At 55.3% G+C, this 26,061-nt stretch overlaps 2 protein-coding genes across 2 annotated transcripts; one reads left to right on the top strand and one right to left on the bottom strand.

The window, feature by feature from the left end:
• The first annotated feature begins 1,739 nt into the window (after positions 1–1,739).
• On the top strand, positions 1,740–3,977 carry DLX5 (distal-less homeobox 5). The gene is made up of 3 exons (XM_065629802.1): positions 1,740–2,094; positions 3,203–3,387; positions 3,645–3,977. Exons 1-3 carry the CDS (start codon positions 1,740–1,742, stop codon positions 3,975–3,977), a joined length of 873 nt encoding a protein of 290 aa, XP_065485874.1.
• Positions 3,978–12,856: 8,879 nt separating this feature from the next.
• DLX6 (distal-less homeobox 6) lies at positions 12,857–16,380 on the bottom strand. Its single transcript, XM_065629834.1, has 3 exons — positions 16,020–16,380; positions 14,887–15,080; positions 12,857–13,108 (listed from the first exon to the last, which is right to left on the bottom strand). Exons 1-3 carry the CDS (start codon positions 16,378–16,380, stop codon positions 12,857–12,859), a joined length of 807 nt encoding a protein of 268 aa, XP_065485906.1.
• Between the last annotated feature and the right edge of the window lie 9,681 nt (positions 16,381–26,061).

Genomic DNA, 26,061 nt, shown 5'->3' with positions numbered 1-26,061 from the left:
TTCCAACTGGATGCAAATTGGGAGCTTTAATAAACTTATTTCCCCCGCCCCAGTCGTAAACATATATCCCCCTCCGGTTCCTCTCTTCGGAAAAAAATAAAGAGGGGGAGAGATATTTCCAATTAATTTAAGTAAGTGATTCATATAATGAAATGCTTAGGGATTTGTTTAATGCGATTTTATATGAGCTGCGGACATTTCCAAAGCAAACAATAAGTTCAAGTACAACATGCACGGTTGTGTTACAAGTGTTACCCAGCTGGCTAGGACATCTTCGGTGAGTAAACAGGCTAAATCTGGAGAGTAAACAACTTCAGAAAAATCTACAACTCCAGGTCACTGAAAACAGCCTTTTATTTGTTTTCCTTAGTGTCTAGTTAAATCTGATCCATTTTTTTGCAACGCTGCTGTAAAATCGCCAGGGACGGGCATCACCAGCCCGTGGTTCGCCCCGGCCCGGCCGCGGAGCCCATCGCCTGGAACCTAGGTGCGCAGACGGGCGCGGAAAAACGGGTGCTGGAGGAGGAGGGTGAGGTTGGTCGGGGTGCTGCGGGGCGACGGGACATCCCCGCACAGCGCCAGACACTTCTGGGGGCCTGTCACTCGGGAAGTGGGCTCTCTGCGACAGCCTCCGAGTGGAGAAGCCCCGCGGTGGCCTCTCAGTGGTCCTGCCCACGCGTGAGGGTGATTTGAGCTCCCCTCGTGACGGGCATCTGACCCTGGGCTGGAGCCGGACCAGACGCTGAGCATCGCCGCGGGGCGATGAGGAGCGGCCACGCGTGGGGCCGAGCGGCCACCGGCGCAGCTGGAGGGGCACTGGCACTGCCGGGGGGGCCGGGAGATCTCCGCCCACGGGCATCGTGCCACAGCCAGGTCGCCTTTCGCGAAACACGCGGAGGGGGTGCCCCTATGCCCTATGGTGCCGCCAGTGTCCCCAGCAGCTCCCCCACATCCCCATGACAGGCTCCCGCCTGGCTCCGGGTCGTGCTAGGGTCTTCGACGCAAGAAATGATGTAACTAAAATTCAAGATTTTTAGGGGGTAATGTGATTTGCTTTATTTAACGCGGAGGTCCTGGACGGCATCCCCCCGGAGAGAGAGGACATTCCGAGCGAAACCACCACGGTTAGACGTTAATGGTTATCGCCACCAGATCAGAAATCGAGTTGGGAACCAGGATCGCCCGGTGCGTTGTTCCCAAGCCATCAACGCGCCCAAGAGGGACCGGACGCCAAATCCGAGCGGCGTGGCTACGGCCATTCCCCGGGGCTCTGCGGGCCGGAGGTGCGGGGGCACGGGGCTGCGCGCCCCCGGGGCGGCGGGGCCGGCCGAGCCCCTCGCCGGCTACGAGAGGAGGAGGGAGAGGGGGGGAGCCGGAAACCTCCCAATCGCGACGCTCCGGCTCGGAGATTGCTGTTGGTATTCACTTTAAAGGAGCTTGAATGGGACTTTTTTTTCTTTTTTTCTTTTTTTTTTTTTTCTTTTTTAAGCCAAAGCTTTGTTGTGCTAAACTAGTTGGACGAGTTAGGGTGTCGCTGCTCCCGATTGCTCTGGCCAATGGAACCCGATCCACCCTGCTGTGCGTAACAGCGCAATTAAGGATTTAACCAAGCCTATGCTGCACCCCAGCCAGCAGTCTGCCGGAGACAGACAGAGCGCCGCAGCCTCCTCCCCCAGACATGTCTGCTTAGACCCGAGCAGCCCCAGCAGCCAGCCCCAGCCAGCCGCCGGCTCCGAGCTATGACAGGAGTATTTGACAGAAGGGTCCCCAACATCAGATCCGGCGACTTCCAGGGTCCTTTCCAAACGGCCGCAGCCATGCACCACCCGTCCCAGGAATCTCCCACTTTACCCGAGTCCTCGGCTACGGATTCCGACTACTACAGCCCGGCGGGGGGAGCCCCGCACGGCTACTGCTCGCCTACCTCGGCTTCCTACGGCAAAGCGCTCAACCCTTACCAGTATCAGTACCATGGCATGAACGGATCTGCTGGGAACTATCCTGCCAAAGCCTATGCAGACTACAGCTACGCCAGCCCTTACCACCAGTACAGCGGGGCATACAACCGCGTACAGAGCTCCGCTAGCCAGCCAGGTGAGAGCCGGGGGCTGGGGACGTGCGGGGGGCTCCTGCGGCGGTGGGCAAGCTGGGAGAGCGTGGCCCGCCAAATCGCCCTTCCCTGCCCTGTGCACCGGGGGATGGAGCTTTCTCTGAACCACAGGGAAAAATATATTTTAAAAGAAAAAAAAAAAAGGCATACAAACAAACCAACAATTTTTTAAAGGGAAGACTAAAAAAAAAAATAAGTTTGGTCTAGGTTTCCTGACCAGCCTGCACGGTGTGAAACTCAAATCCTAGGGCTAGTGCATTAGAGAAGCAAACATCGCTCAACTGCTTCGCTCCTTCCCTCCGCAAGAACAGGGGAAAAATAACCGAGCCTTGTTGCGTGTCTCAAACTCGGGTTCGTGGTGGCAAAGAAAGTTTCCTTCCCCTGCGCTGGAGGGGCGGGGGAGGAGACAGGGAGGGGGAGCCGAGCCGTGGCGGGCCTGCGAAGCCGGGAGGGTTTTTTACCAGAAAACGCCGCGGTTTTAGCGCTTTCCATTTACTTCGAAGTTGTTGTTGCGGGGGGGGAAGAGACGGAGGCAGGGAAAAAAATAAAGCAAGCCCGTAGCCAACCCAAGCGGCTGGGGCTTGGCTGGGACGAGAGCGGCCGCGGTGGCCCATGGGGACACGCCGGCGGCAGCGGGAGGAAGGCGCGGGCGTGCGGGGGAAGCGGTCGGTGCCCTGGGTAGGGCTCCGCTCCGGGCCGGCCTCTACCCAGCAGGGCCCCAATAATCCTCCTAATTCCCGCGGCGGGCGCGCATGCCCCGCGCTCCCGCCCGCGCAGCGCTGCGCGCCCGGCGGCGCCGCCCTTCGCGGAGGATGCCCGGGGCGGTCGCGGGAGGCGGAGGAGGGTCGGAAGCGGCCAAGTCCTGGAGCTGAGGGAGCGGGGCCTCGCCGCGGGGAGCCGGCGGAGGGTGCGCGGAGCCCGGAGGCGGGGGCGCCGGGGGGAGACGCGGGGGCCCGTCGGGCCGGCGCCGCTGCCCTGCCCGGCCCGCGGGCGGGACGCCGCCGCCGGCGGTGCAGGCTGAGCAGAGCGGAGTCGTGTCCCGCGCCTTAACGTCTGCATCTGTGTCTCTCTCCCGCCCTTGCGCCCATGCAGAGAAGGAGGTGGCGGAGCCCGAGGTGAGGATGGTGAACGGCAAACCAAAGAAAGTGCGCAAACCCCGGACTATTTATTCCAGCTTTCAGCTGGCGGCGTTGCAGAGGAGGTTTCAGAAGACCCAGTACCTCGCCCTGCCCGAGCGGGCTGAGCTGGCGGCCTCCCTGGGGCTCACACAGACACAGGTACCGCGCTGGGCTCGGTTGGGCTCTGCTGGGCCTGGGCCGGCCCGGCCTGGCTCGGTTCGGCCCGGCCCAGCCCGGCTCGGCGGGACACAGAGATCGGGTGGCCGCGGCGGGAAGGGCCGGATCGGGCCCCGCGGAGGGGCCGGGAGGGCGGCGGGGAGCGGGTCCCTCGCAGCCGCGGAGCGCAGGCTTGCCGGGCGGGCATTAATGGTGTCGGTTTCCCTCTCCCCTCCCTCTTTCTTCCCCTCTCCTCCCAGGTGAAAATTTGGTTTCAGAATAAAAGATCCAAGATCAAGAAGATCATGAAGAATGGGGAGATGCCTCCGGAGCACAGCCCCAGCTCCAGCGACCCTATGGCCTGCAACTCTCCACAGTCTCCTGCGGTTTGGGAACCTCAGGGGTCGTCCCGCTCCCTCAGCCACCATACCCACGCACACGCTCACCCTCCAAACTCCAACCCATCCCCTGCATCCAGCTACCTGGAGAGCTCCGCTTCCTGGTACCCTGCTGCCAACTCCATCAACTCCCACCTCCAACCCCACGGCTCCCTACAGCACCCGTTAGCGCTGGCCTCTGGGACAATTTATTAGAGTCTGACCCTTTTTTTTTTTTTTTTTTTTTTTTTCCTTGGACTCCTGTGTTTTACTGTTAAGGAATAATAACGAAAGGAATGCATATGGGGAATTTTTTAAAGGGAAAAGAAACAAACAAAGAGATTAAAATGTGTAAAGCTTGTGCATGTAACTTATTGCATTTCAAAGGAAACCCTTTTTTATAAAGTACGGACATTTTTTGGCTCAGCTGTGGACACTATCAATGGTGCCTTGAAATCTATGACCTCAACTTTTCCAGAGACTTTTTTTCAATGTTATTTTAACCCTGTAAATAATTGTAGATAGAGGAATTAAACTGTATATTCTGAATAAAATAAAATTATTTCGACCACGAGAAACGTTTCCAAATTACCCCTTCTGCTATTAATAAGGGGGGAGGGGAATAATGCAAATTTGTTTGCAGAGAGCGAGTGAGGAAAGAGGGATTTTGAGGGGCCCGATCCTGGGCACCCACATTCAGTCTCCGCGCCCTGCCCTGCCACCGCAGTCCGGGCGTGTTGACAGGATCTGACCGCATTAAGTTCCCACGGGCGAGCCAAAGGGCAGCGATGCTCTCTCCTCGCTGGAAAGGGGCCTTTTGCAGGATCGCGTACACCTTATCGCACAGTGATTTAAGCTGAAGCGAAAGCTGCCCATCCTAACGCTAGAAAGCAAATCTCTCGCCTTAAGCCGCCTTGAATTCTTTCCTGAGAGCAATTAGCGTCGAGAGCTGCACACTCCACAGCCCATCAGTCGCCCGTGTGCACTCGGCTAATTATACAAATTACGTTTCCGTCAAAGGGAGCCACTAAATATAAGAAAAGGATAAAATTAGGGGCCCGCTCCCCTTGCTCCTGGTAAAAGCCTGCGGCGGCTCCGGCTGAAGGAGGGACTTCGCGGAGGTACTTTTATTTTTTGTTTATCTCTCTCTACACGATTCAGGGAAAAAGCCGGGCGGCGGATCCGTCACTTGCGCTGTCCGGTGCACCGGGGAGGGGGTGGGGACACGGCTTCAGCGAGGTGGCCGGAGGGCTGCCCACGGCCGCGCACCGAGAGTGGGCCCCTCTCCCAGCAGAAACCCCGGGTTTTCCCCGGCAGCAACCGGCCCGTGGGGCCCCCACGACTACACACGTTCCCGCGGGCTTCCCTCCTCTCCCCGGCTGTCAGGGGAGGAGCGCGGAGCCGCACTGGGAATCCACGGCCGTGCGGGGTAAGGCGGCAGCAGTACGAGCGACAAAGGCATCGTTTGAAGGATTCCCGAGATAAAAAATTATCCCCTGTCACCCGAGGATGGCGGGGAGAGGGCTGGCAGGGCTGGGAGGTGAGGCCTGAAAAGGGACGCTCCTGCCCTGGGGCGCACTTACCTGCCTAGTCTTCCTCTCCGTTGCCCTCCCACTCCTTTCTTCTCTCCCTGCTCCTGCCTGCCATGTTTTGTGCGTGTGCGTGAGTGTGCGTGTTCTTCTCCGCAAAGAAAGAAGCCCGGGGTTGCTGTTTTGTAACAGGTTTGGGGGTTGGTAAAGGGCTTGCAGTACAATAGAACAGTTTGTTCGGTAAAGCTGCTCCCTGCACGCCGGGGAGGGTGCGTGGGTGACGGAGGCAGGGTGGCCGGGGCCCCCACTGGCTACCTACCCCTGCCCGCTGCCCGGCGGGCGCTGCCGGCTAACGGGCTGCCCTCTCGCCGGTGCCCGGCCGCTCGCCGGTGCCCGGCCGCTCCCCGCGTCCTCTCAGAGGCTTTGAGGACCGGCTCCTGCTCATTTCACTTGCAAGGTTTCAGGGACCTTCCGCGACTCTGGGGTTGCTGAAAACCTCAGCTTTGTCTCTTCTGCTAACTTCCACCCCGCGGAAAAAAAAAAAAAGAAAAAGCCCGACCTTTTCATTTTCTTCCCTTTTTTTCCTCGTCTCCCTCTAGACAAGCAATAATATTATTTTTTCAACCCGCAGTAACACATTCTCCCCGAGGTCCCTTTCCTTTGCCGAAAGTCTTGGACACAAGACGCAGAAGGCCATTTCCCAGGTCGGTCCACCCATCCTTTTCTTGGAGGAGCTGCCGCGGGGCTCTTTGGTTACAGTAACCTGCAGGGCCGGGAGGGCTCGGGCGGACAGCGCAGCAGCAGCTCCAGGCAGGCGGGATGCCGGACAGGGATGGAAATTCACTCCGCCGGCGCTGGCCGGGCAGCCTGGGCTCTGGCACCGCTCTCCGCTTCGAGCCAGCCGAGTCAGCTCGGCTTGGTTTCCATGCCGGTTCCTCTCCCTGCTTAATTTGTCCTCCTCCCAGCTCAAGGTGGTGTTGGGCAGGTCGGAGAGAGCCTGGCATTCCTTCCCGGGAGAGGGCAGCCAGGAACGGTTAGGAAATGCCCCTCGCCGAGGCTTTCTGTCGCCGTGGCCCCAGTCGCAATGCACACCCAGGGGGGACAGTCGCCCGCCCCTGCATGAGAGCCCCCAGCCGGGGGGATGCTCCGGTGCCCCCTGTCCCCATATACAGAGGCAGGCACACCCCGGCGCCTCTCCCCGCCCGGGCGCACCGTCGGGGCTCTGGCGGCAGCCTGAGGGACCGTGGCTTGTCTGGGCCTCCTCTCTTGTCTACCCGGGAAAGGGATGGGATGAACTGTCCTTTGTCTGACGCTGAGTTTAGGCTCAGTGGATTGCTGGCTTGGGGCTTTTTTTTTTTCTTTTTTTCTTTTTCCCTTTCTCCCTTCCCCTCCTTTCTCTTTTCCTGGCGGCTACTTCCATGTGGAGCCGAAGCAGCTCCGGGAGCCGAGAGGAGCCACATTCCTGTGGGTGCCGAGCGGCTCCAGGGCTGAGCCACAGGGCCTGACACACACACAGAGCAGCCTGCAACCCCAGCTGCCCCAGCTCCAGAGCTCCTGGCACTGCTTGCACCCCTGGGGCTCTCCCACTCACAGCAGATCCGCCCCCCCACACTCCGCTCGCCCCCAGATGGGGCGCACACCCACGACCAGGCACACACACCTAACTACCCGCCAGCCCCCAGCTGCGGACACCGGGGAAACACCTTCCCTCGTCCCCCCCGAAAGAGCCCCCCGATGCTCCCTGCCCGGGCATCCCCGCATCGCTCGGCGGGGAAAAGCCTCCACCCGGGGGAGCGCTGCCGCCTCGCCGAGTGACTCGGTTTCCCTCCCCCTCCCCCTGGGGAATAAAAAACCCCACGCCCTCCAACCTGCCACCGCGCCAAGGCAGCCCCGCTCGTCAGGCGTTTCTGTCGCTCCCCTCGGTCTCCCCCATAAATTCATTCCCTTCGGGCGCTGCCCGCTCCGCCGCCGGCAGCGCCGTATCCCGAACGCGCATCGCACATGTGGCATCGATTAAAGATTTCTACCACGCAATTTTGCGACTGACAGACTTTAGTTGGTTCGGTTGTGGATTACGGAAAGGAGATCTATTGCTTCAGAAAAGTCGGTGGGGTGGGTGGGGGGAGAGAAGGCCCTCTTCTTGCTTTCAGTTACTTCAACGGTTGCCTGCAGTAACGCAATAACCTGTTTTATAGGTCAGAGAAGAACCGTGAAAATAGCAACCGCGGAGTTTACATTAAGCCTCCGTTTGTCTCTCTCTTTTGGAAAGAGAAAACAGGGAAAATCTGTGTTACATCAAGTAAACGTTTCTTTTCTTTGTTCGGCGGTGCGTCTATTTACACGCGAGTTGGGAGGATAAGCAACGGTTTATCTGCCAGAATACAGACCAGATAAATCCCGACAAGCACCCTGGCCCCGGGTGTCTGTGTGAACACTCTCCACGGACACGGCCTCCAAGGCCGCGGGAACAACTCCCAGCTCCCCTCGCCTCCTTATTTCCGTTTAGGTGAGGTCCGCGGAGAGGGTCCCGGCCAGAAGCTGAGACTGATTCAGCACTTGGCAAGGAGGAGCCTGGGGATGGCTCCTCGCTCTCCTCCCGCTGCTTGCCTACCTCTCGGGAGTCCGGAAAGGTTGCCTAAACCTCAGCCTGGGCTTTGCAGCAGGGATCAGCCAGCCTCACCGGGCCGGATCCTGACTTGGCTCCGTGCTCTGCAGCGGCATCGTCTGCCTGATTGCAGAGCTGGCCCTCCATCCCAGGAAATCTTTACAGCCTCTTCGATATGCACCATATAACGTGTTTTATAGGGCTTTCTCCTCGTGTTATCCGCTTAGGTTTCCTTTCCCTTACTTCGCGTTGTTGTAATTAATTCCCCTGGAGAAAAGCGCGCAGAGGAAGGCTGCGGGCTGCGAGGTGCCGCCGCAGCTCGGGGAGGGCATCAAGGACCGGGGCCGGCAGCCTTCCCGCCCGTGGGGCCAGCCCCGACCGCTGCCCCCCCGCCCCCACGGGGACCCTGCGATACCTGCCGGCGGGGCAGCAACCGCCCTTTGATGATTTGGCCTGTTAAAAATGAAACGGGTTTGTGTGTTTCGTGCCCAGGGTTAATAAAAGCTAATCAGGAGTCGAAAGCGAACTAGCCCAATGAATTAACCTCGCTAGCTGCAGGTAGTCCTGTTAGCCAGGCTCCTTTAGTTAATTAATTACAATTGAGTCGGATCTGTGATAATTTCCTTAAGGACCCCTGACGACTGGTCCAGCGGGTGCGCGGGACCGCAAAAGGCCGCGGACTCCGCGGCCTCCCGCGGAGGATGCCCGGCCCCAATATCCTGCAGCCCGCACCCCACACTCTCCCCCGCCCCGTTACGAGGTTCCCGAGGCTTCTTGCCCGAAAGTGACGTTCAGTCACCTGAGAGGAGGTACATGACAAGAGCGAGCCCGTTTTGGGGGTTGGGTGGGGAGCTCGGGGATGCTCCGGGTACCGGGGAGAGGCTGCCGGGAAGAGCCGAGCCAAGAGGAGGATTGATGCAGGCAGGAACCCGAAGCATCAGCTCCTGCCTGCACATCAGGCTCGCACTCATTGAGATTTGGACACGTAACGCTGCAGACCACTGATTTGCTATTTTCTTAATTCCCGCTCTTCTCATTCCCTATGAATCAAACAGTCTTTTGTCCTTCAGAGTTTGATTTGATCGCTACTGTTCACATTTCACTTTTGTATTTTTCTCTCCCTATACCATTACTCATTGAGTGCCCCGTGAAATTACAATCGTACATTTTCAACTCAGCAACCCATTTGCAGTGCAAAAATAGGGTCTAAATAATGGCTGAATTAGCCCTACTGGACAGTTTCAGATGTAACACTCTGTAATAATTATATTGCAGGCTGGATTAGGATGCTATTATCATAATCTGGACGTTTACAATTATCTGTAATTTGCAAAGATGCGCCAGGTCTTGATTACAGCAGTTTTTTTTTTTTTTTTATCAAGCTAACCATCACTAAACAGTGACAGTAATAACAGCTAATTTTGCTGGCAATATAAGAGGTGCTGGGGTGTGCAAACAATTTCACACCTGGATGTGCTCACTCAACCAAGAATATAGAGAAAGAGCTTCTGCCCTGAGACTCAGAAAAATATTCTTCACTGCTTCTGTTCAGTATAGATTTCTAGACCCCGATCCTTGCTTAGCAGATTTTCACAGGGGGTAAGTTTTGGGGCTTGCTTGGGTTTGGGGTCGGTTTGTGACTGCTTCGCGCCTTCCCGTCCGTGGAAGGCTCCGTCTCTGCCCGTTCCCCTACTGTCGCGGTCACTCTTGCGCCGGTGGTTTCCCTCACCGGGTCGGACCCCGACAGATCCGCGCCCCCTTTCTCCCCCGTGCTGCCGGGGGCGGCGGGCGGCGCGGGGCGGGGGGGCGGCGGGGGAGCTCCCGGGTTTCCGCAGGGCGGCGCGGGTCTCAGCGGCCGGCGCAGAAACCGTGCGAGCCCCGGGGCCAGCCCCGGGGCCAGCACCGGGGCCAGCCCCGGCCCCGCAGCGGGGCGGCGGCAGCGCGCCTTTCCGCGGCTCTCCGCGGCGCCCATCCCGGCGGCCCCGGGGCGGCGGAGCCCGGCGGCGGGCGGGCGGGCGGTGGCAGGTTTGGCGCTGGCGTGGGGAGCTGCTGCCGCTCCATCCATAGATGACGCTGTTTCACGAGAGTCTCCCGGGGCGGCAGCCGCGCGAGTGGGAGCCGGCGCTGCCGCTGCTGCCATTCGCTGCCACCCTGCTCTCGAAGGCCTGCCTCTCCCACCTTCTCCCGCTTTTAAAAAATTATTATTACCGTTTATTTGTTTGCTTGCTTGCTTGTTGTCTGGGCTTTATTTAAGCCTATCTGAGAAATCACTCGTGGGGAGGAGACGCACCGAGAGGATTTCCCCGCCGACCCTCACGCTGGCACCGGCAAGGCGTGCAGGCGAGGACGAGCCCCCCGAAAGCCCACGGGAAGCAGCGAGCCCCCCTCTCCTACCACTCAGGGCCCGCCAGCGGGGGTGGGGACCGCCCGCCGCCATCCCCACTCGGGGGTTGCAGCGAAAGGGTTAAGGCGGATGCGGGGGCCGTGGGGGCCGGGACCTGCCAAGCTGGGCTCGGCTGGGCCGGGCTGGACCTCCCCGGGCTGCGGGGCTCGTTCACTTGGGCATCTGCCGTATCCCTGCGGGGGCGAGGGTGAGCCCGCACAGGGTCCAGCCTGGGGGGTGTGAAGCAGGGTTTTCTGAAAGATGCACACACTCACACACATACAAATGCTGTTGGTTTAAATGTATGGTAGCTTTCTCTCCAGTGTCATTTGAATAATTCAGTGAGCCCCACTACCAGCTGTACTTCTGAAGCCTCTTCCATTCTTTTCAGCATTATAATTTTGGTTAATTTTCAATTTTAGGCCCTACGTCTCTGCAATTTGTGTATGAATAACAGAATAATTTTCCTCTTTTGTTTCGCCTTTCCTGTTCCTGAATCTAAATAAAGATGGCTTTTTAGTATTAAAAGTGGAAGAAAATTACAGGTAATTATCTTTGACGGTAAAAACGCTGTAATCAGCGGGCTACATGAAAAATTACTCTAATTATGGCTGCATTTAAGAGAATGGAAAAAAACCTTCTTGTGGATAAAAACCTTAAATTGTCCCCAATGTCTGCTTCAAATTGGATGGCACTGCAGCTGGAGGCTTTGTTCAGAATTGATCCTGGGGAGCTCTGAACCCAAAGTTTCACAGTGGGAAGGGGAAAAAAAGAAAAGAAAACATTTTTCCTAATGTAACAATACGAATGGTAGAAAATGACAAGACTGATCGGTTTTAAACCACTCTGAAGACTGACTGAGCGTGGAAGTTGCTCAAAAAAAACCCAAAAAAACACCCCCCCAAAAAAACTGGTATATTGGTAAGTAGTCTTTGCTTTGTGTCTAATTATAGTGACTGTCCTTTTGCACGACTGTATGTAGCTGTCATTATATGGAGCACTCTGAGGATCTCTATTGACTTCTGATAAATGGCTCAGTGGTTTCAAGGTTCATAATTTGAAGGATGCCCAGGTCTCTAGCCATTAATTCTCGCAGTATGGGGCGCCCAGCTTGGATGAGGAAAGGGCTTTTCTTTGTCAGTAGTTGCTGTGCTTTCCACAAGCTGGTGAGGCTGGAGCCGGCTGGACAGCGTGTTGTGTGCCTGGGCACCTCTCACGGCTCTGTAAAGCATTCCTCAGCGTGCATTGTCTGCTCTTTAAAAACAAAGGAGGGCGCCTCCTTTCTTAATAATTTGGAGTTTCCAAGTTTTGGGAAGAAAGGCAGAGCTCTGAGCTTTGCCTCGGGAAAAAGCTCAGCTCAGCTGAGCAGCGGAGCAGTGAAATAGCAGCAGAAACGGTCGGGTGATTAGAAACTTCTTCTAGGCTTATCTTTGCGGTCTCGGTATCTCCTGTCGTAGTCGTAGCCTAAAAACTAACCAAACCGCTAGCAGCTCCCCCCCCTCCATCCTTTCTGTCTTTGCTGGCAGATACATGTTCAGGTGGCGGTGTCTGTGAGCGCAGGCAAGCGGGAGGACAGCGTCCAGCTGCCTGGGCTGAACTGGGGGGGCAGGTCGGAGAGGTGGGGATCCGCTAAGGCGGAGAGAAGTAGGACCCAGGCGGGCGTTTTGTGGCTTTTACTCTATATATGAAAGAAGACAAAAACATACAAAGTATATGTACAACTAAAATTCAACAATATATACAGAAAGGTTGCTCGGGGGAAAGGTCCCCGTCGCTCAGTGGGTGAAGCTGAACCTCCCTTTCCCAGCCCGCCGCGGCGGGTGATGCCGCGGATCCCTCGCTCTGTCCTTCCTGCTCGTCTCCGGGAGTCTGTCCGACTGTGTGCGGGTGTGTGCGGGTGAGGGGGCTCTTCGCGGGAAAGACGGTGGTTTCTTCTGAGCCGCAGCCCATTGCATTTTGAGAAAGCATGCAGGTTTTGCTCCGTGGTAATGTTCTAATCTTACAGTATATTTTCATTTTTCAACCAGTTCTCCTTTTTTTTCCTCTCTCTTTTTTTTTTTAATTCCCTTCTTCTCTCTTTTATTTCTCCCCCCCCCAGTCCATATTTGGTGAATAAAAATGAAGGAGCTTTGACTAGTCTCTCTTTCATCATGTAATGTCTTTAGCTCATTAAACAAGTAAAAACGGCTGCCATGGTAGATTCAGATTCTCCTTGTGTGCAAAGTCTGTAAAAAGTTTGTTTTGACGTATACTCCACAGAGAAAGAGGTTGGTGCCTCGGAGTCCAAAGGAAAATATCCTAAAGAGAAGTGTCTTCTGTGCGCCAGAATGAAAATTGTGTCTTTCTGTTCAAGATCAATCGCTGAGGTTACTTTAAAAAAACAAAAACAAAAACAAAAAACAACCAAAAAAACCCCCAAAAAACCCCAACAAAACAAAAAAACAAAACAAAACACTGTCTCTTTGCCGCATCTACAAGTTCACACAGAGCCTGTTAGCTGGCACGGCTTGGCAAAGCAGGAGAACTTCTTGCCATGTCGAGACGAGGCGTTCTTGGGAGATTATTTCTCTTGGACAATTCACATCATTTGTGGTCTCTGCATTGTGTCTTGATGTGGAGAAGAATACCAGTGAGAATAGCCAGGCATGTAGCTGTTGGGAGGCATATTGACTCCCTTGGCAGAAGCTGAAACGTCCCAGACTGGAGGCAGAGCCGGAGAGCGGGGGGAGAGGGCGGCGGAGCCGGGCAGAGGGTCGCTCTCGTGGGGGTTGCTGCCCTGCTTCAGCAGCTTCTTGAATTTGGAGCGCTTGTTCTGAAACCAGATCTTCACCTGTAAACCAAAACGCAGCGGTTATTAGGCTGCCGTCAGCACCCAGAGCACGGCAGGAGAGACCCTGGGGGCCGCGGGTTTGCTCTAGAGAAGGTCTTGGGAGCCCACTCTAGTCGGGTGTGGATCTGGGGATGAGGAGGAGAAGGAGGATGAGCTACTGCTGCTCTCGGGCTCTGGATGTAGCTAGAGAGAACAAGAGGGGCAAAGCGGAGCTGGAAAGCGAGAGGGATGAAGGTTTTCACCTGGAACCTTATTTTCCCTGAGCAGGGCAGATTGATCGAGCTGAAACAGAATATATGCTCTGAGCTCTCCTGTTTTCACGCCTCACTCAGAATTTTGGAGGCCATTTGATCATTTGGGCAAACTGTTGTCAAACACGGGCAATCATATGATTTTGTGCCAGGAGACAGGAGCCAATAGACAAAGGGCATCTTACAAGGAAATCGTGCATCCGAAAACATGCACGATCGAGTGGTCCTTGCTGATGTGATGCAAGAGGAGGCACAATGGAACCAGGATGGTGGCTTTATTTTTAAAGGGTTTTTTTATAGATAGTAAAATTATCTTATCTCGGAGAGTAACTGTCTATCAGAATAGCTTTGGTTCCCATCCTGCTCCTAATCCAGCAGAACTCCCAAGGAGGGAGCCTGCACTCGATGAGGTGTGCAAGGATCGGGCCCACCCCGGCAGGTCAGAATTATTATAGGCATGATATATGCACATAAGACATACATAAACACATATTTTTTAAGTGAAGCAAACAAGTAAACCAACTCCCATGTGTGTATTTGACCTTGCAAACTTTGCAGTTGTAATGTTAGTGTATAAGCAGGAGTGCTCGTCTAGCTGCATGCTCAGGATCGGGCCCCTAAATCTATGCATGCGAGAAAGCAAGACAGCGAAAGAGAGACAGAGTGTGCATGTTAAAGATACTTAAATCCCATTTGTAAAATCATGAAGTCTATTCCCATGTTTAATGTTTGCTGAGTATTCAAAAATCGCTGGCTGGAAGCGACTGCTATCAATGACAATGATAAAATCCTGAAGTTATTTGCTAAGCTCATAAATTCCCATGATTACATTTTACCCGAATTGATCCCATCTATCCATGCAGTTCTCCACAAACCCCAAGCTGGGAAGCCTGTAATGCCTCATGTGTCTTTCAAACTTAAATTAGCAGAATGGCACAGCTACTCCAACCACACTTAACTATGGCTTAACCTGCTACAATTTTGTACACGGCGGTCTTTGATCTTCAGATCTATTATCACCTTTCGTACATTTTGCCCAAGGGTAACCACTGCATTTGCTTTAGTCATCCAGGGTGAATTTACTATTGATTTTACAGGTATTTCCTAACTTGTTCCTGCTTCCTCTCTACCTATAGGTTGCTACAAGGCAGCTTTGCTTTGCTTTTAGCTCTACCTCAGGCCCAGCGATTCCTTGCCTTTGCTTTGTTCTCCTTCTCACAGCTAGGCAATTACATCTCGGTGCCGGAATTATCCGAAAATATAAGCAATTAAAAAATGTAACGCGTGGCGTCAAAAGCGAGCGTTTGCTCGCCAGAGGGCTGAGGGAAGGGCACATTCAGCTCCTTCTGCGGTAGACCGGCGTCTCTGTCGTGCATCTGTCGTTCTATCACATATAGATGGGGGACCGTGTGCGTTACCTTTTCCACCGTTCCCATACGGAGGCCAAAGCGTTTAGGGAGGAACGTACTTGGCTTGGCCTTTATGTTTCGCGCAGGATTTCGGTGATTTGGGATTCCCAGTAATTACCTGTGTCTGGGTAAGTCCTAATGAAGCTGCCAGTTCAGCTCTCTCTGGAAGTGCCAGGTACTGAGTCTGCTGAAAGCGATGATTTAAAGCCTGGAGTTGTAGACTAGAGTAAATGGTTCGAGGCTTCCGAATCTTTTTCCCTTTTCCATTGAATCTGATTTCACCGTTTTCAATCACTGTGGTTTTTTGCTGATCTGCAAGCGAAACAACACAGCTGAAACACCACCCTCCTTAGCTATTTGACGTGGGCATTTTGGCTGCAGGAGCTCCTAAAAAGCCAGCAGCCTGCCCCGACGCCGGTTCAACACCATCGCGTATACACAGGCTCCGGCTCCTTAAAAACACGCCGCGACACACGCTGCTGCTTGGGAGCTACCGGGAGCAAAAACAACAGTCCGGGCATAGTGGGCACGCTGCCTTTCCCCCGGGGCAGAAAAAATATCATAATATCAAAAAGAAAAAAAACAACCCCAAAGCATAAAACTGCAGCGCTGGCTTCGTGAAGGGATGCCTGGCTCCAGGGCCATCCAGGTTTTACCCAGCTAATTGACTTCGCCTCTCCAGTTTGGTGGTCAGTGAATCACCAGTCCGAGACATTTAACAATGCTTTCCCCCACCTCACCTCCCCTGCCGTGCCCCTCCGGATGAATATGTACAAATGAGCGGTTCTCTGCAAAAAAATACATAAATCAGACGGCCCCCGAGCGGAATGCGACCCGCTCGCCTGGAAACTTTCACTCCTCAGGTGTTAGCAGGAATTTTGCCTAAAGCCGGTCCCGCCGTAACAAAGGAACGCCGAGCGCAGCCCCCTGCCCGCCGGCCGCGGGGCGAGCGGGGAGGCGCCGGTGCCCAGCGCCGCGGTACCGCCGGCAGCCGCCGCCGGCTGGGGGGAGCGCGGCGGCCCCTCCGCCGGGTACCGGAGCAGTAGGCCCGTGGAAGGGCCGCAGGAACAGGCGACCCCCTTCTCTCCCCGTCGCCCCGCGCACCCCAGGGCCGGCAACTCCCCCGGCAGGAGCGGGGGGCATGGTGGGGTTTGTTATGCAGATGGCCGGGGGTGGCCGGGGAGAGGCCCGGGGATGGAGGGAGGTGGGGGGAGAAGCTGGCAGCGGGTTAGGGAAGCGGTGCCGGCTCACCTGCATCGTCCGCCCGCGTCTGGCTGGCCGCGCTGCTGTTGTGGTAGGACTGGAGGTAAGGGCTGTGCTGCGAGTGGCTCACGTAGGGATAGGCGGCCAGCGAGCGGTGGTTGTAGGAGCCGGCGCTGCCGGAGTAGGGCGAGCTGTGGTGGTGATGCTGGTGGTGCGGGTGCGAGCCGGCGGCGGAGTGCAGGCAGTGCAGCGGGTAGTGGGCGCCGGCCATGGCCGGCGAGCTCTGCTGGGAGTGGGGCGGCGGCGGCGGCTGCGGCGGCGGCGGCTGCTGCTGCCCGAACTCCATGAAGGCGGATTTGGAGGAGTCTTGCGCGTCCAGCCCGTCAGCCATCGTAGTCATGGTCATCATCAAAGTTTGGGAGGGAGAGCGCGGCGCTCCCCGGCTCGCCCCCCGCGCTCTGCCTCCTCTCTGCCCAGCCACCGCCGCTCCCCTTACCCGCCGCGGCACCGCTGGAGAGGCGGCGGTGATTTAATTTAATTTCTTTTCTTTTTTTTTTTTTTTTCTTTTCCGCCTTTTTTTTTTCTTTCCCCCCCCTTCTCTCCAAGGAGCCGTTGTGCGAGGGGCCTCGTTCACTGAGGGAGGGGAGGAAGGGGAGGGCGGTGTGCGGGGTGTGTGGAGGGGGAGGGCGGGCTACTCCCGGCGCTTTTTTACGCCGCTCTTTCCCTCTACCCCCCCCGCCCCCCCCCCCCCCCGCTCCGGCGCGTGGGGTGGTTGTTTTTTTTTTCTTTTTTTTTTTTTTTTGTGGGGGGGGAGGGAGGGAGGGAGGGGAGGAGTGGGGGGGTTAAGGTGGGAGCCGGGAAAGTTGGGGGCTCCGGCGCTTCGACTTGAAGGGCAGGGACGCGCACAAGTCGAATGGTTCGTCTCCGGAGGGCAGCGCCTCCCTCATTGGTCACTCAACCCCCTGACGTCACCGCCCCGCCGCGCCGGCAGCGCGCGCGCTGCCCGCGCCCGCCCCCCTCCCCCCACCACCCCCCTGCCCCCCCCTTTTCCCCCACCCGCGCGCGGGGTGCGGAGCGCGCAATGCGCGCTCCGCACCCCGCGCGCGGGTGGGGGAAAAGGGGAGCGCCTGTCCCCATCCCCCCTCACCCCCCCCCCAAATCACACATCCCCTCAACACAAGGACCCCCCCCCGGCCTTGCGCGGTATTTTCGCTGTGGCGAAGCGACGCGCAGCGCGTTTTCTTTTTTTTTTTTTTTCTTTTTTTTCTTTTTCTTTTTTTTTTTTTTTTTTTCCCCGCTGAAAGCAGCGGCGGCAGCAGCAGCAGCTCCCGTAATCGCTTTCAAATATATGCAAATGGCTACGTGCGGTTGGCGGTTTTGGCAAAAGCTTGATTAGGATATAAACGACCCAAGGAAAAAAAAAAAAAAGTGCCTGCGCCCTAAATTTGTCTTTAGATTACAATTCCAGTTGATTTTATTTTATTGTCAACATTGTTAATGATAAAAATAGAGTCGTTTTACAGTTATTTTTACTTTCTGGAAGGAGGCAATTAGACTTCTAATCAGGAATACACAAAAATCTCCCATGATTAACTGCAGTACTTTGTTCAAATTGCTGCTATAAAATTCAGAACAATTTGCCTGTAATGATTATGGACTGGGTTTATTTTGGGAGGTGGAATAAAAGTGGATATAGCATAAATTATCCTCTAATTATACACCAGTGTCGCCTCAATTATCCTCTTATCAAAATGGTTGTCTAACTGCCGCATTTAGTTTCAATTCTCTCCTTTTTTCTATAAAAAGAACTTCATACCTTGTTATTATTAATCCATTTATTATTTGCAAGGGGATTTATATCCGAACATCCAGGTGGTATTACCACTTCTCTTACAAAGATGGACTGGGGAAAGACATTAAGTTTGATCCAGCAAGGCAGAGGATCGCTCTCTCTCCCCTCTCCTCTCTCTCCCCTCTCTCTCTCTCACTCCCTCTCTCTTTTTTCCCCCTCTTTCCCTCGCTTAAATCTCCTCGCGTCCAGCTAAGCATGAACTCCAGAGACAGACCCCACCGGAGAGGACTGAGGTAAGAAGGACCCGGCGGAACTCGCTAAGCCTTGAGAAATCCGAAAGTTGCTCTAGATGGGGAAACGGGCTGGAGGCTTCGGGTTTTGAAAAGCAACACGGGTACCAGCAGCCGCCGCTTGCAAAACCCCGCACAGCCCAGAGACATCCCCAGACGCAGCACAGGTCCTGACACTGCCTCTCGCAGCGACATTGCCTGAGGATTGGTTTCTAAATTTTGCAGAATTTTTTTTTTTTCTTAACGCGTCGCTTTTGGAAATATTTAGAGAGTTTTTATTTTTTCACTCTGGGATATATTTTCCCCTCTATCTTTATTAATTTATTTTCGGGTTTTGTTTCTGCGCAGCCCGGTCATTAGCTCTGGGAAGCCGGGGGATGTGAGCCCCCTCTTTGCATACCACACGGTCCATGGGGGTGGGGGGAAGGGGCATGCGAAGCGATGCTCGATCGGTGGCAGGGCATAACCCGTAGTCCTTCGGCATTTATAGTTCAGCTGGCTTATTTCAGGGGGGATATGAGGGATGCGTGTCTTTTTTTCTTTGCGGTTGGGATGTTTTGTGCCCCCTTACCCACCCTCTTATCGTTGTTTCACTTCTTGAGCCCTTGGAGTCGGTTCACTAACTCTGAATGCAGTTGTAAGTGTCTTGCCTTGTTCTCCTGCTTTTAACAAGAGTTCCACTTTAACACGCGAAAGGGTAACCCGATCCATGCGTTTACAAATCTACAATGAATAAAAATATAGAGAAAGGGGAAGAGAAGGTAAAGAATTCCTACTGAGACTCTTTATTCTTAGGTGTAGGTAAGGTATTCAATAGGAACAGGTACATTTGGCAGTTTTATTGCTTTATACCCTCCAGCTTGCTGTTAACATCATGAAGGCTTTTTTTCGCAGGTGCACATACTAGCATTTTCTCCAGCAGCAAGAGCATGCATAACAAAAGGTGTCAGAAAATGGGCTGGGGAGTGTTTGCAACACGTTGCTTTCTTATTTCGAAATAATTCCTGCCGCATAATGGACGCTAACCCGAGAATGGCGGAAAGTTGGGCAGAAGAGACCGGTTTGAAATAATACCTAGATGCCGCCTTAGCGAAGGGAATAAGGCGTCTGAGTCACGCAACGTGAAACAAAAAAAAAGAAGAAAAGACAGGGAGAGTCTGCAGGAGCTGCTCCCTTCGATAGGCAGAAAATGAAGTCGCATGTGAATCTGTCGTTCAGCCTAGCTGACGGACGTTCTGCGGTGGGACGAGTGGGTGTCGCGCCCGCGGGACAGGCAGCGGCTGCGGGTGGGGGTCACGGGGAGCGGCAATGCCGCGGCGGTGCGGGAGCACCGGCGGGAGGGAAGGGCTGGGCACCCGGCGGTGCTCTTCCCTGCAGTGCTCAGCCATCCTCGCCTGTCGTCAGGACAGTTGACTCCATCCAGCCTCACACCAATAATTTTCCCCAATTTAATTAGGCAAATCTCTCGATATGGAGCTGCCGGTGATTGGTCGATGTTAATGACTCGGCTGCAAGGAGTCACGATTCTTGTCAATATTTATTGTTTTCTTTTCTTTGTAGCCCCCCCTTTCCCCCCCATTCCCCTTTTCCACGCCGCCTGTGGCACGAAGGATCCGCGCCTGCGGGGAGGGGGAGCGCGGCGGGGCCGGGGCACCGTGGCACGTCTTGGCATGGCACGGCTCGGTACAGCACAGCTTGGTGCGGCAGGGCTCCGGTGCCTGCCCGACGGAGCTGCCTCATGCCCACTTGCCCTGCCGCCCTGCCTCCCTCCCCCCCTCCCCGTTACTCGCACCGGGGGGCGGAAGGTAAAGGGGGCCGGGGTTGGGGGGCAATAGGGGCCCGAGCCGTGCCCTGGCAGAGGCAGCAGCTGTAGGGGTATTTGTAATCCGAGGGGCAGGCAGGCCCCGCGCTCTGCCGGCGGGGCGGGGGGTGCCGAGGGGACCGGGAGGTCCTTGGCCGCCGGGAGCCCGCGCTGCCGGGCACCAGCCCTCCCCGGCTCCGCCTTGCGTGCAGCCGAGCTCCGTTACAGGCCTCCTTCTGGGGAAATTAGACCTGGATCAATAGCTCTGGACGCACCAGAGCAGTGAGGTGCTCATTTTCAGGGTGGATGACTCAAGAAAGTGTGTGGGGGGGCGGACGCTCCGCAGCACCTATTCCCCTCGCATTGAAGTGTCTCCGAAAGCGAGGAGGCAGCAGCCACGAGTGGGGTGCGGACCTGCGGTGGCGGGACCCCACGGCGGGCATCTGCCTGCCGGGGCCGGCTGGATGGGCTGGGGCAAGGTGCGAGTTAGGGGACGGCTAGGGACTGCCTTGGGGCGGGAGCCCCCACACCGCCACCTGGGAGCACCCGTCCACCCCTCTGGGAAAAGGCAGCAGGAGCTCATCGTATGCTGCCTCCCTATCTGGCTTCTCCGGTGGTTACCTGGCCAAAGCCGAGCTCCCGGAGAGGGACACTGCAGCCTTGGCAGAGGACGATAGGGATGCACCCTGCGCCTTGCTCCGCGCCCTGCCCGCACCGGACCCCAGGCAACTCCGCGCCCTGGCCGCGTATCCTCGGCCGGGCTTCTCCTCCCCTCACCCCCCGGTTCATTCTTCCCTGGGGGTACGCTTCGCAAGTCACCCTCGCTCGCCTGGAGAGCAGGGACGCCTCTACACCCAGAGCAGGATTAGGGCCAGTCCTTCTCCTCACCCAGGTTGGCTGAGAGCCGAGGGGACAGGGCGGCCTTCTTTCCCCCCCGCCCCTCCCCGGTGCTCGGCCGCTCCGCTGCCGCGGTGAGGGACGGAGAGCGTGGCACGGCGCACGGGGCTGCCTGTGCCCCAGGACTGGGTGACTTCGTGCTACCGGTCCTCCGTGTCACCTTAAACCGCGTCCCTTTAATGATCTTTGCGGGTAGTACTTTCAAAAGACCAAAGCGTGTGTGCGTGGTTTAAAGACACGTTTGTGAGACGAAAGATGTCACACAACAGACACAACAGTTGGAAGGAGCTGACGAACTACAGGAAACGGGGTTCTATTTTTAGGGTATAATAGGAAGTTAATATAAGAGGCCAGAGGCTTCCTATATGCCTCCAAGCACCTTCTGTTCCGTTCATTCATTCACTTATTCAAGTGTCCAACAATAACAACGGGGGAAAATAAACATTCTGTTTCTCGTCCCCCTCCTTTCTGGGAAGTCCTGCTGTGGTGTTTGCACGGGTGGGCTCTGCGAGCGAAGACCCTCTTCGAGATTGTTCATCTTGTTTGTTGGAGGGTGTGTGATAGCTGATGGCGTTCATCAGGCGAGACTCCCCCAAGATGCTGTCGTTGGGGGGGTTCCTGCGCGCAGTGCGCAGGGGATGAGGGTTGTTCTCTGGGAATCTATATCCCCCTTCCCCAATTCACACCAGAGTCCAAGAGAGTGTTTTCTGTCCCACCCTGAGCAGAGTGGCGGGGAAAGTCCGAGAGAAGATTATTTCAGGAATGATGTTACTCCGTGTGTTTTTTTCCATGGAAAGCAGATATACATGCATGATGCGGATCGTGCAACAGGATTTTTAAAAGTGGCAGAGAAATGCTGGAAGAGGGGGAGGAGAAGGTTAGTGCCTGAGCCCTGTTTTTTAGCGACAGAACGGAATGCACAAAGCAATCTAAAGGCTCTCGGGAGAGAGTGGGGGTCTCCTGCAGAGCAGTGGTGGGAAAATCTCGAGAGAGGTGGAAAGACGGAGAATATTCCCGCTGTCGGCGATCCTCTCCAGATGCATTTTTGCGGGGAGGCTTCGGGGCTCTCCCCGCATGGGACGCGGCTTCGGCGGCCGCCGAACTTGCTCCCCCGCCCCGCGCGGCCGTGGCGCTCCGCGGGTGTCCGCGGCCGCACGACGCGGCTGTGCAATGCGGCTCCTCGGCTCGGCACGGCACGGCACGGCTCGGCAGCCGCCGTCCTGCCCTGGCAGCGCGGCACTGCCCGCGTTGTTTACAGCTCCCAGAGACGCAACAACAAAATATCTCGCTTTATATCTGCCGATAGCATTTTTCGCCCCGGTCTCTCAGTCCTGTTTACCCCAAAACACATGGTCTTCTTTCTTTCTGCCAGCATGTCATATTGCCATCGTCTTAATAGCAGCTGAGTGGTGAGCAAAGACTCCCGCAAAAGGAGGTCACCTCCCCAAGCGGGAAGCGAGCTATTTTAAGGAGAGACTGGGGAATTTGAGCGCTGCCAGTGCGAGAGCAAGAGCGGAGCGGAGGCTTCTCTGGATTTCAACCCACTAACATTATAACAGACAGGCAGGCGTCAATGGCTTTCCATACCGCGAGTGTGAAGGAAGTGGCAGGGAGGCGGAGGGGGGGCTAAACCCCAGCCCAGCTTCGCAGATGGATCACACACGCCGCTCTCTATATTGTAGCCTGGGTCAAAATAATAGGAGTCAGAAGGGGAAAGATGCAGAGGGAACCAGCCACTGTCTCTTGTACAGATTTGTAGCGAAGCCTTCGCTGTAATTAAAACCTTACAGCCAGATTCATACAATGTGTGGCTTTGCAAAAGTTCGGGGCTTTTTGTTGGTTAATGTTTTGTCGTGTTGTTGTAGTTAGTTGTTTTCCTTGATGGGGGGGTGTGCGTATCTGGGGGGAGGGGTGCGTTGGATATCTGCTTTAAAATGGAATTAGGCTTCAGACGAGTGGCTGCCCGAATGCGGGAGGGGACCCCGGCGTAGAGGGTCGCAGGGCTGGGCTTGGCCGCCTTCCTTTCCCCACACCTGGCCAGGTGTGCAACCACGTCGCCTTAGCCGAAACCCCGGGGACAGCTCTCTCTCGCTCTCGCCCACACGGCGAGACTGGTCCCGGCGTGCGGAATCCCCGTGAAGAGTCTGAGCGGGTGGGTTTGCCCTCCTAGCCACTCCGCTGGGAGCCTTACGTGGGAGCAGCGTGGGGGGACCTTCCCCTTCGTGGGTCAGGGGGAGCATCCCCCAACGCAGCCGCAGGTTTGCAGACCTCCGCCTGTGAGGCTTTCACTTGGCAGGCGTCCCCGCCTGCTCGGGTGCTGCTGAAACAGAGATGTTGTTTTTAGCGGGCACTTCTGTTGTTTTGTTTTCTTTTCAAATGAAAGAAGAAACAACAACAATTTAAAAACACTTCTTCTGGCAGAGGAAGAAGACGCCATCCAATTTAAATTTAAGAAAAAAGAAACACCACTGCTCTTAAGTGCCTATCTTGGAAGGGCTCGGAGGCGAATGGAAACTCGAGGCTCTTTTAAGTCATGAGAGAAGCTGCAATTTCTCCTGCGGTAGCGGCCGGTTTCTCCTCCGAGCCAAGCGCCGCGCCGAGCCCTCCCGAGCCCGGCCGCGACGGGTCGAGCCGCGGCTCCCCACGGCCGCTCGGCTCCTGTCCCGGTGACACCCGAGGGGAACGTGTCACCTCGGCTGCGCTCGGGAAGCCTCGGATTCCGGCGAGAGAAAGCAGAGGCTTTAATTGCGGCAAATGAGCGCGGTGTCCTCTCTCTTCAGTCTGTTTCGCCTTCGTTTATTTTTAGTACACTTCAGATGCCTACACATTTCCCTTGTTGAGATCAGTGCAATTATTTACTCTACCTTTAGGGATGCATTTACCCAAGCATTGAATGGAAATGTAGTAAACACTGAGCAAAGTCAATGCAGTTATTGAGGTTTATTTAATAGGAAAAGAAGTAAATATCTCGGCTTTACTTGTTTCTTCAGGCAGCCTCGTTAACTAGAGTAGATTGCAATGAGAGTTCTTCACTCATTCCCGTGTAGTGAGATTGCTTTATATGTTTATCTCGTATCTGTATCTAGCTACAGCCTCTTTTGTCAGGGTCTTAACGGACTATAAAAACAAATCTAAAAGTTAATTTAGAAAGGCAATCCGGAGGGATCCATTATCTGATTTCCCTGTAGAAACTCAGCTAGGTGAGGTCCCGTATCTGAGGGCGTAAAAAGAAACAGACAAACAGGGCATCGCCTCCAGCAACGTGAATTCCCAGGCATCCACCGTCCGGAGCGGGAAAGATCTTGACACCGAGTGCGATTTCACTGACGGAGTGAAACTGCTTTGCCCGATCAACTGATCCCAGTCTCACCATGGCGCTATCCTCCATCCCGCCAAGAATTATTTTTATTTTTCGCGAGTGGACATCATCACCTTTCTCCACCTGTTTGCCCTGACCCCTCTCCCCAGCCCCGAGCATCCCTCGCAGGGAAAAAATGCAGGAGGAAGGGACGGTTTGGGGAAGGCGGTAAGAGCACGTTAGATATCTGCAGCATGAGACGCAGGAGACATCCCAGGGTTCTGACAGCTGGATCTGAAACAAATCAGATCTGTATTAACTTGCCTGTTTTGTGAATTGTCTGCATTTAAGCAAGCAGCCCTCACCCACTCCACTTCTGGCAGGTTTTGTTACACGTGCCTCTATAAATATATTATCCCAACCCTCTTTCCTCGTTGGAGCTTTCTGTTCAACAAAACAGAAAGCAGCACGAGGAGAAGCGACATTTATAAGTAACCTAATTTCGTATCGTGGAAGTAAATTTCATGCTAGGATATATTTTGCACAACATGTAATCTTTTAGAGCCGGAAGACATTTAATTAAAGCCATATTCGGAGAAGTACAGCTTAAAAGCAGTCATACGACCACATATCTCATTCATATTCAGGATCCCTCCTCGAATTCATATTGTTTTAATGTGGGACATCGCCTTTACGGCATAACTCTGCGAGGCCTGGGCAGCATGAAACATAACAGAAAGGAGAGCAGGCAAGGGCTGAACGGGGTGCTTTACCAGGCAGAAAGGCATCTGTTTAACCTAAAGACCACAGCTTTGTGACTCCCAGCTCCCGACTTGCCATCGGACGATCTCCCAGCAACGCACATACTGTAGCTGGGGGCTGGGGGGTAGAGGGAAAAGTCCACCGAGGACGGGCCGGGGTTAAACATCCCGAGCTGGGTGCTCCCGCTTCGGTTCCGCACGCTGCTGTTCCCCTCACGTCGGTTTGGGACAGTCGTGCGTGGGTGCAAGGTTTTGTCACACCCTCTGCAGTCCCCCCAGGAGAAGGTCGGAGGTCCCTTGGTAGCCCCATTTTCCAGCACTCCGGGCGGGTGTGGAAGCGGGCACGCAGACCCGCACACCCTGTGGCTAAGAGGGGGTCTCTGGACAAGGAGGGGATGGCGCCCTGCCGGCAACGCTCATGGGCGCCTGTGAACTTTGGAGGGCACTCATTCCGTTTGACGTAAAACACACTTTCTGTCCAAGTTTTTGCCCCATCTCCTGTTAGACTGTTTGATTTCTCAAATGAAAATCAGGGACCCTCGAGGAAAAGGAGGTGCACGAAGGGAATAGCCCAGCCCCGAGGTGAGCGTGGAGCTCACGTCCGGCGCTCAGACCGCCGTCCCACGCTCTGCACGGCTCTGGTGCCGCCTGCCCCCGGTCCTTCCCGGCTCCGCCGGCGGGACTCTCGCCCTTTCGTTGAAACAGCTCGTAAAAACTGCCCTGAAGTCGGTGCGAGCCGGATCGCGCCCCCCTCCCCGCACTAATTATCTTTATGTTAAGTTTGGTCCGAGCGGCCGCTTGCTACCTCCAGCCTTTTCCCCGCCGTCTCCACGGCCGCCGGTGCGAGAGGCTGGTTTTCGGGGAGCCGGGGGACTTATGCGATTCGCGGTCCTGTCAGCAAGCGCTTTTATTTTCTTCTTCATGAAAGGGATAGCAAAATACTCCCAAAGGCGCGGGGGAAAGCGAAGCGAAATAAACTGAAGAAAAAAAAAGATTCCCCCCAAACAAGTAATTCCCCCCATCCTGCCCGAGGCAAAATAAACTAGCAGCAAAAGCAGCCCCCCCTCGGCCACTCGGCCTCGCTTTGGGGCTGCTTCGTTTCGGAGGGGATAAAATTCAGCGGCCAAATCGAATCAGAAAGGTTCTGGTTAGTTTCCTTGTAGCGGTAATTAAAAGTATTAATTGGTTGTGTCGACAGCTTAAAAAGACAGGTGTTGCTAAAAAAGCCTCATTAATCTTCCAGTCATTACT

The sequence above is a fragment of the Caloenas nicobarica genome, chromosome 2 (assembly GCF_036013445.1).
Source record: "Caloenas nicobarica isolate bCalNic1 chromosome 2, bCalNic1.hap1, whole genome shotgun sequence".
Taxonomy (NCBI): Eukaryota; Metazoa; Chordata; class Aves; order Columbiformes; family Columbidae; genus Caloenas; species Caloenas nicobarica.
The sequence above is the reverse complement of the archived record's forward strand: the minus strand, read 5'-3'. Positions and strand labels throughout refer to the sequence as shown.

What these genes read in the sequence shown, in the direction of transcription:
- DLX5 (XM_065629802.1), top strand. Translation starts at nt 1,740, where the DNA reads ATGACAGGAGTATTTGACAGAAGGGTCCCCAACATCAGATCCGGCGAC. An exon ending in GAGCTCCGCTAGCCAGCCAG is followed by an intron (nt 2,095 to 3,202) that starts GTGAGAGCCGGG and finishes GCGCCCATGCAG; the next exon opens with AGAAGGAGGTGGCGGAGCCC. An exon ending in TGGGGCTCACACAGACACAG is followed by an intron (nt 3,388 to 3,644) that starts GTACCGCGCTGG and finishes CTCTCCTCCCAG; the next exon opens with GTGAAAATTTGGTTTCAGAA.
- DLX6 (XM_065629834.1), bottom strand. Translation starts at nt 16,380, where the DNA reads ATGATGACCATGACTACGATGGCTGACGGGCTGGACGCGCAAGACTCC. An exon ending in GACGCGGGCGGACGATGCAG is followed by an intron (nt 15,081 to 16,019) that starts GTGAGCCGGCAC and finishes TTTCGCTTGCAG; the next exon opens with ATCAGCAAAAAACCACAGTG. An exon ending in TAGGACTTACCCAGACACAG is followed by an intron (nt 13,109 to 14,886) that starts GTAATTACTGGG and finishes TTTGGTTTACAG; the next exon opens with GTGAAGATCTGGTTTCAGAA.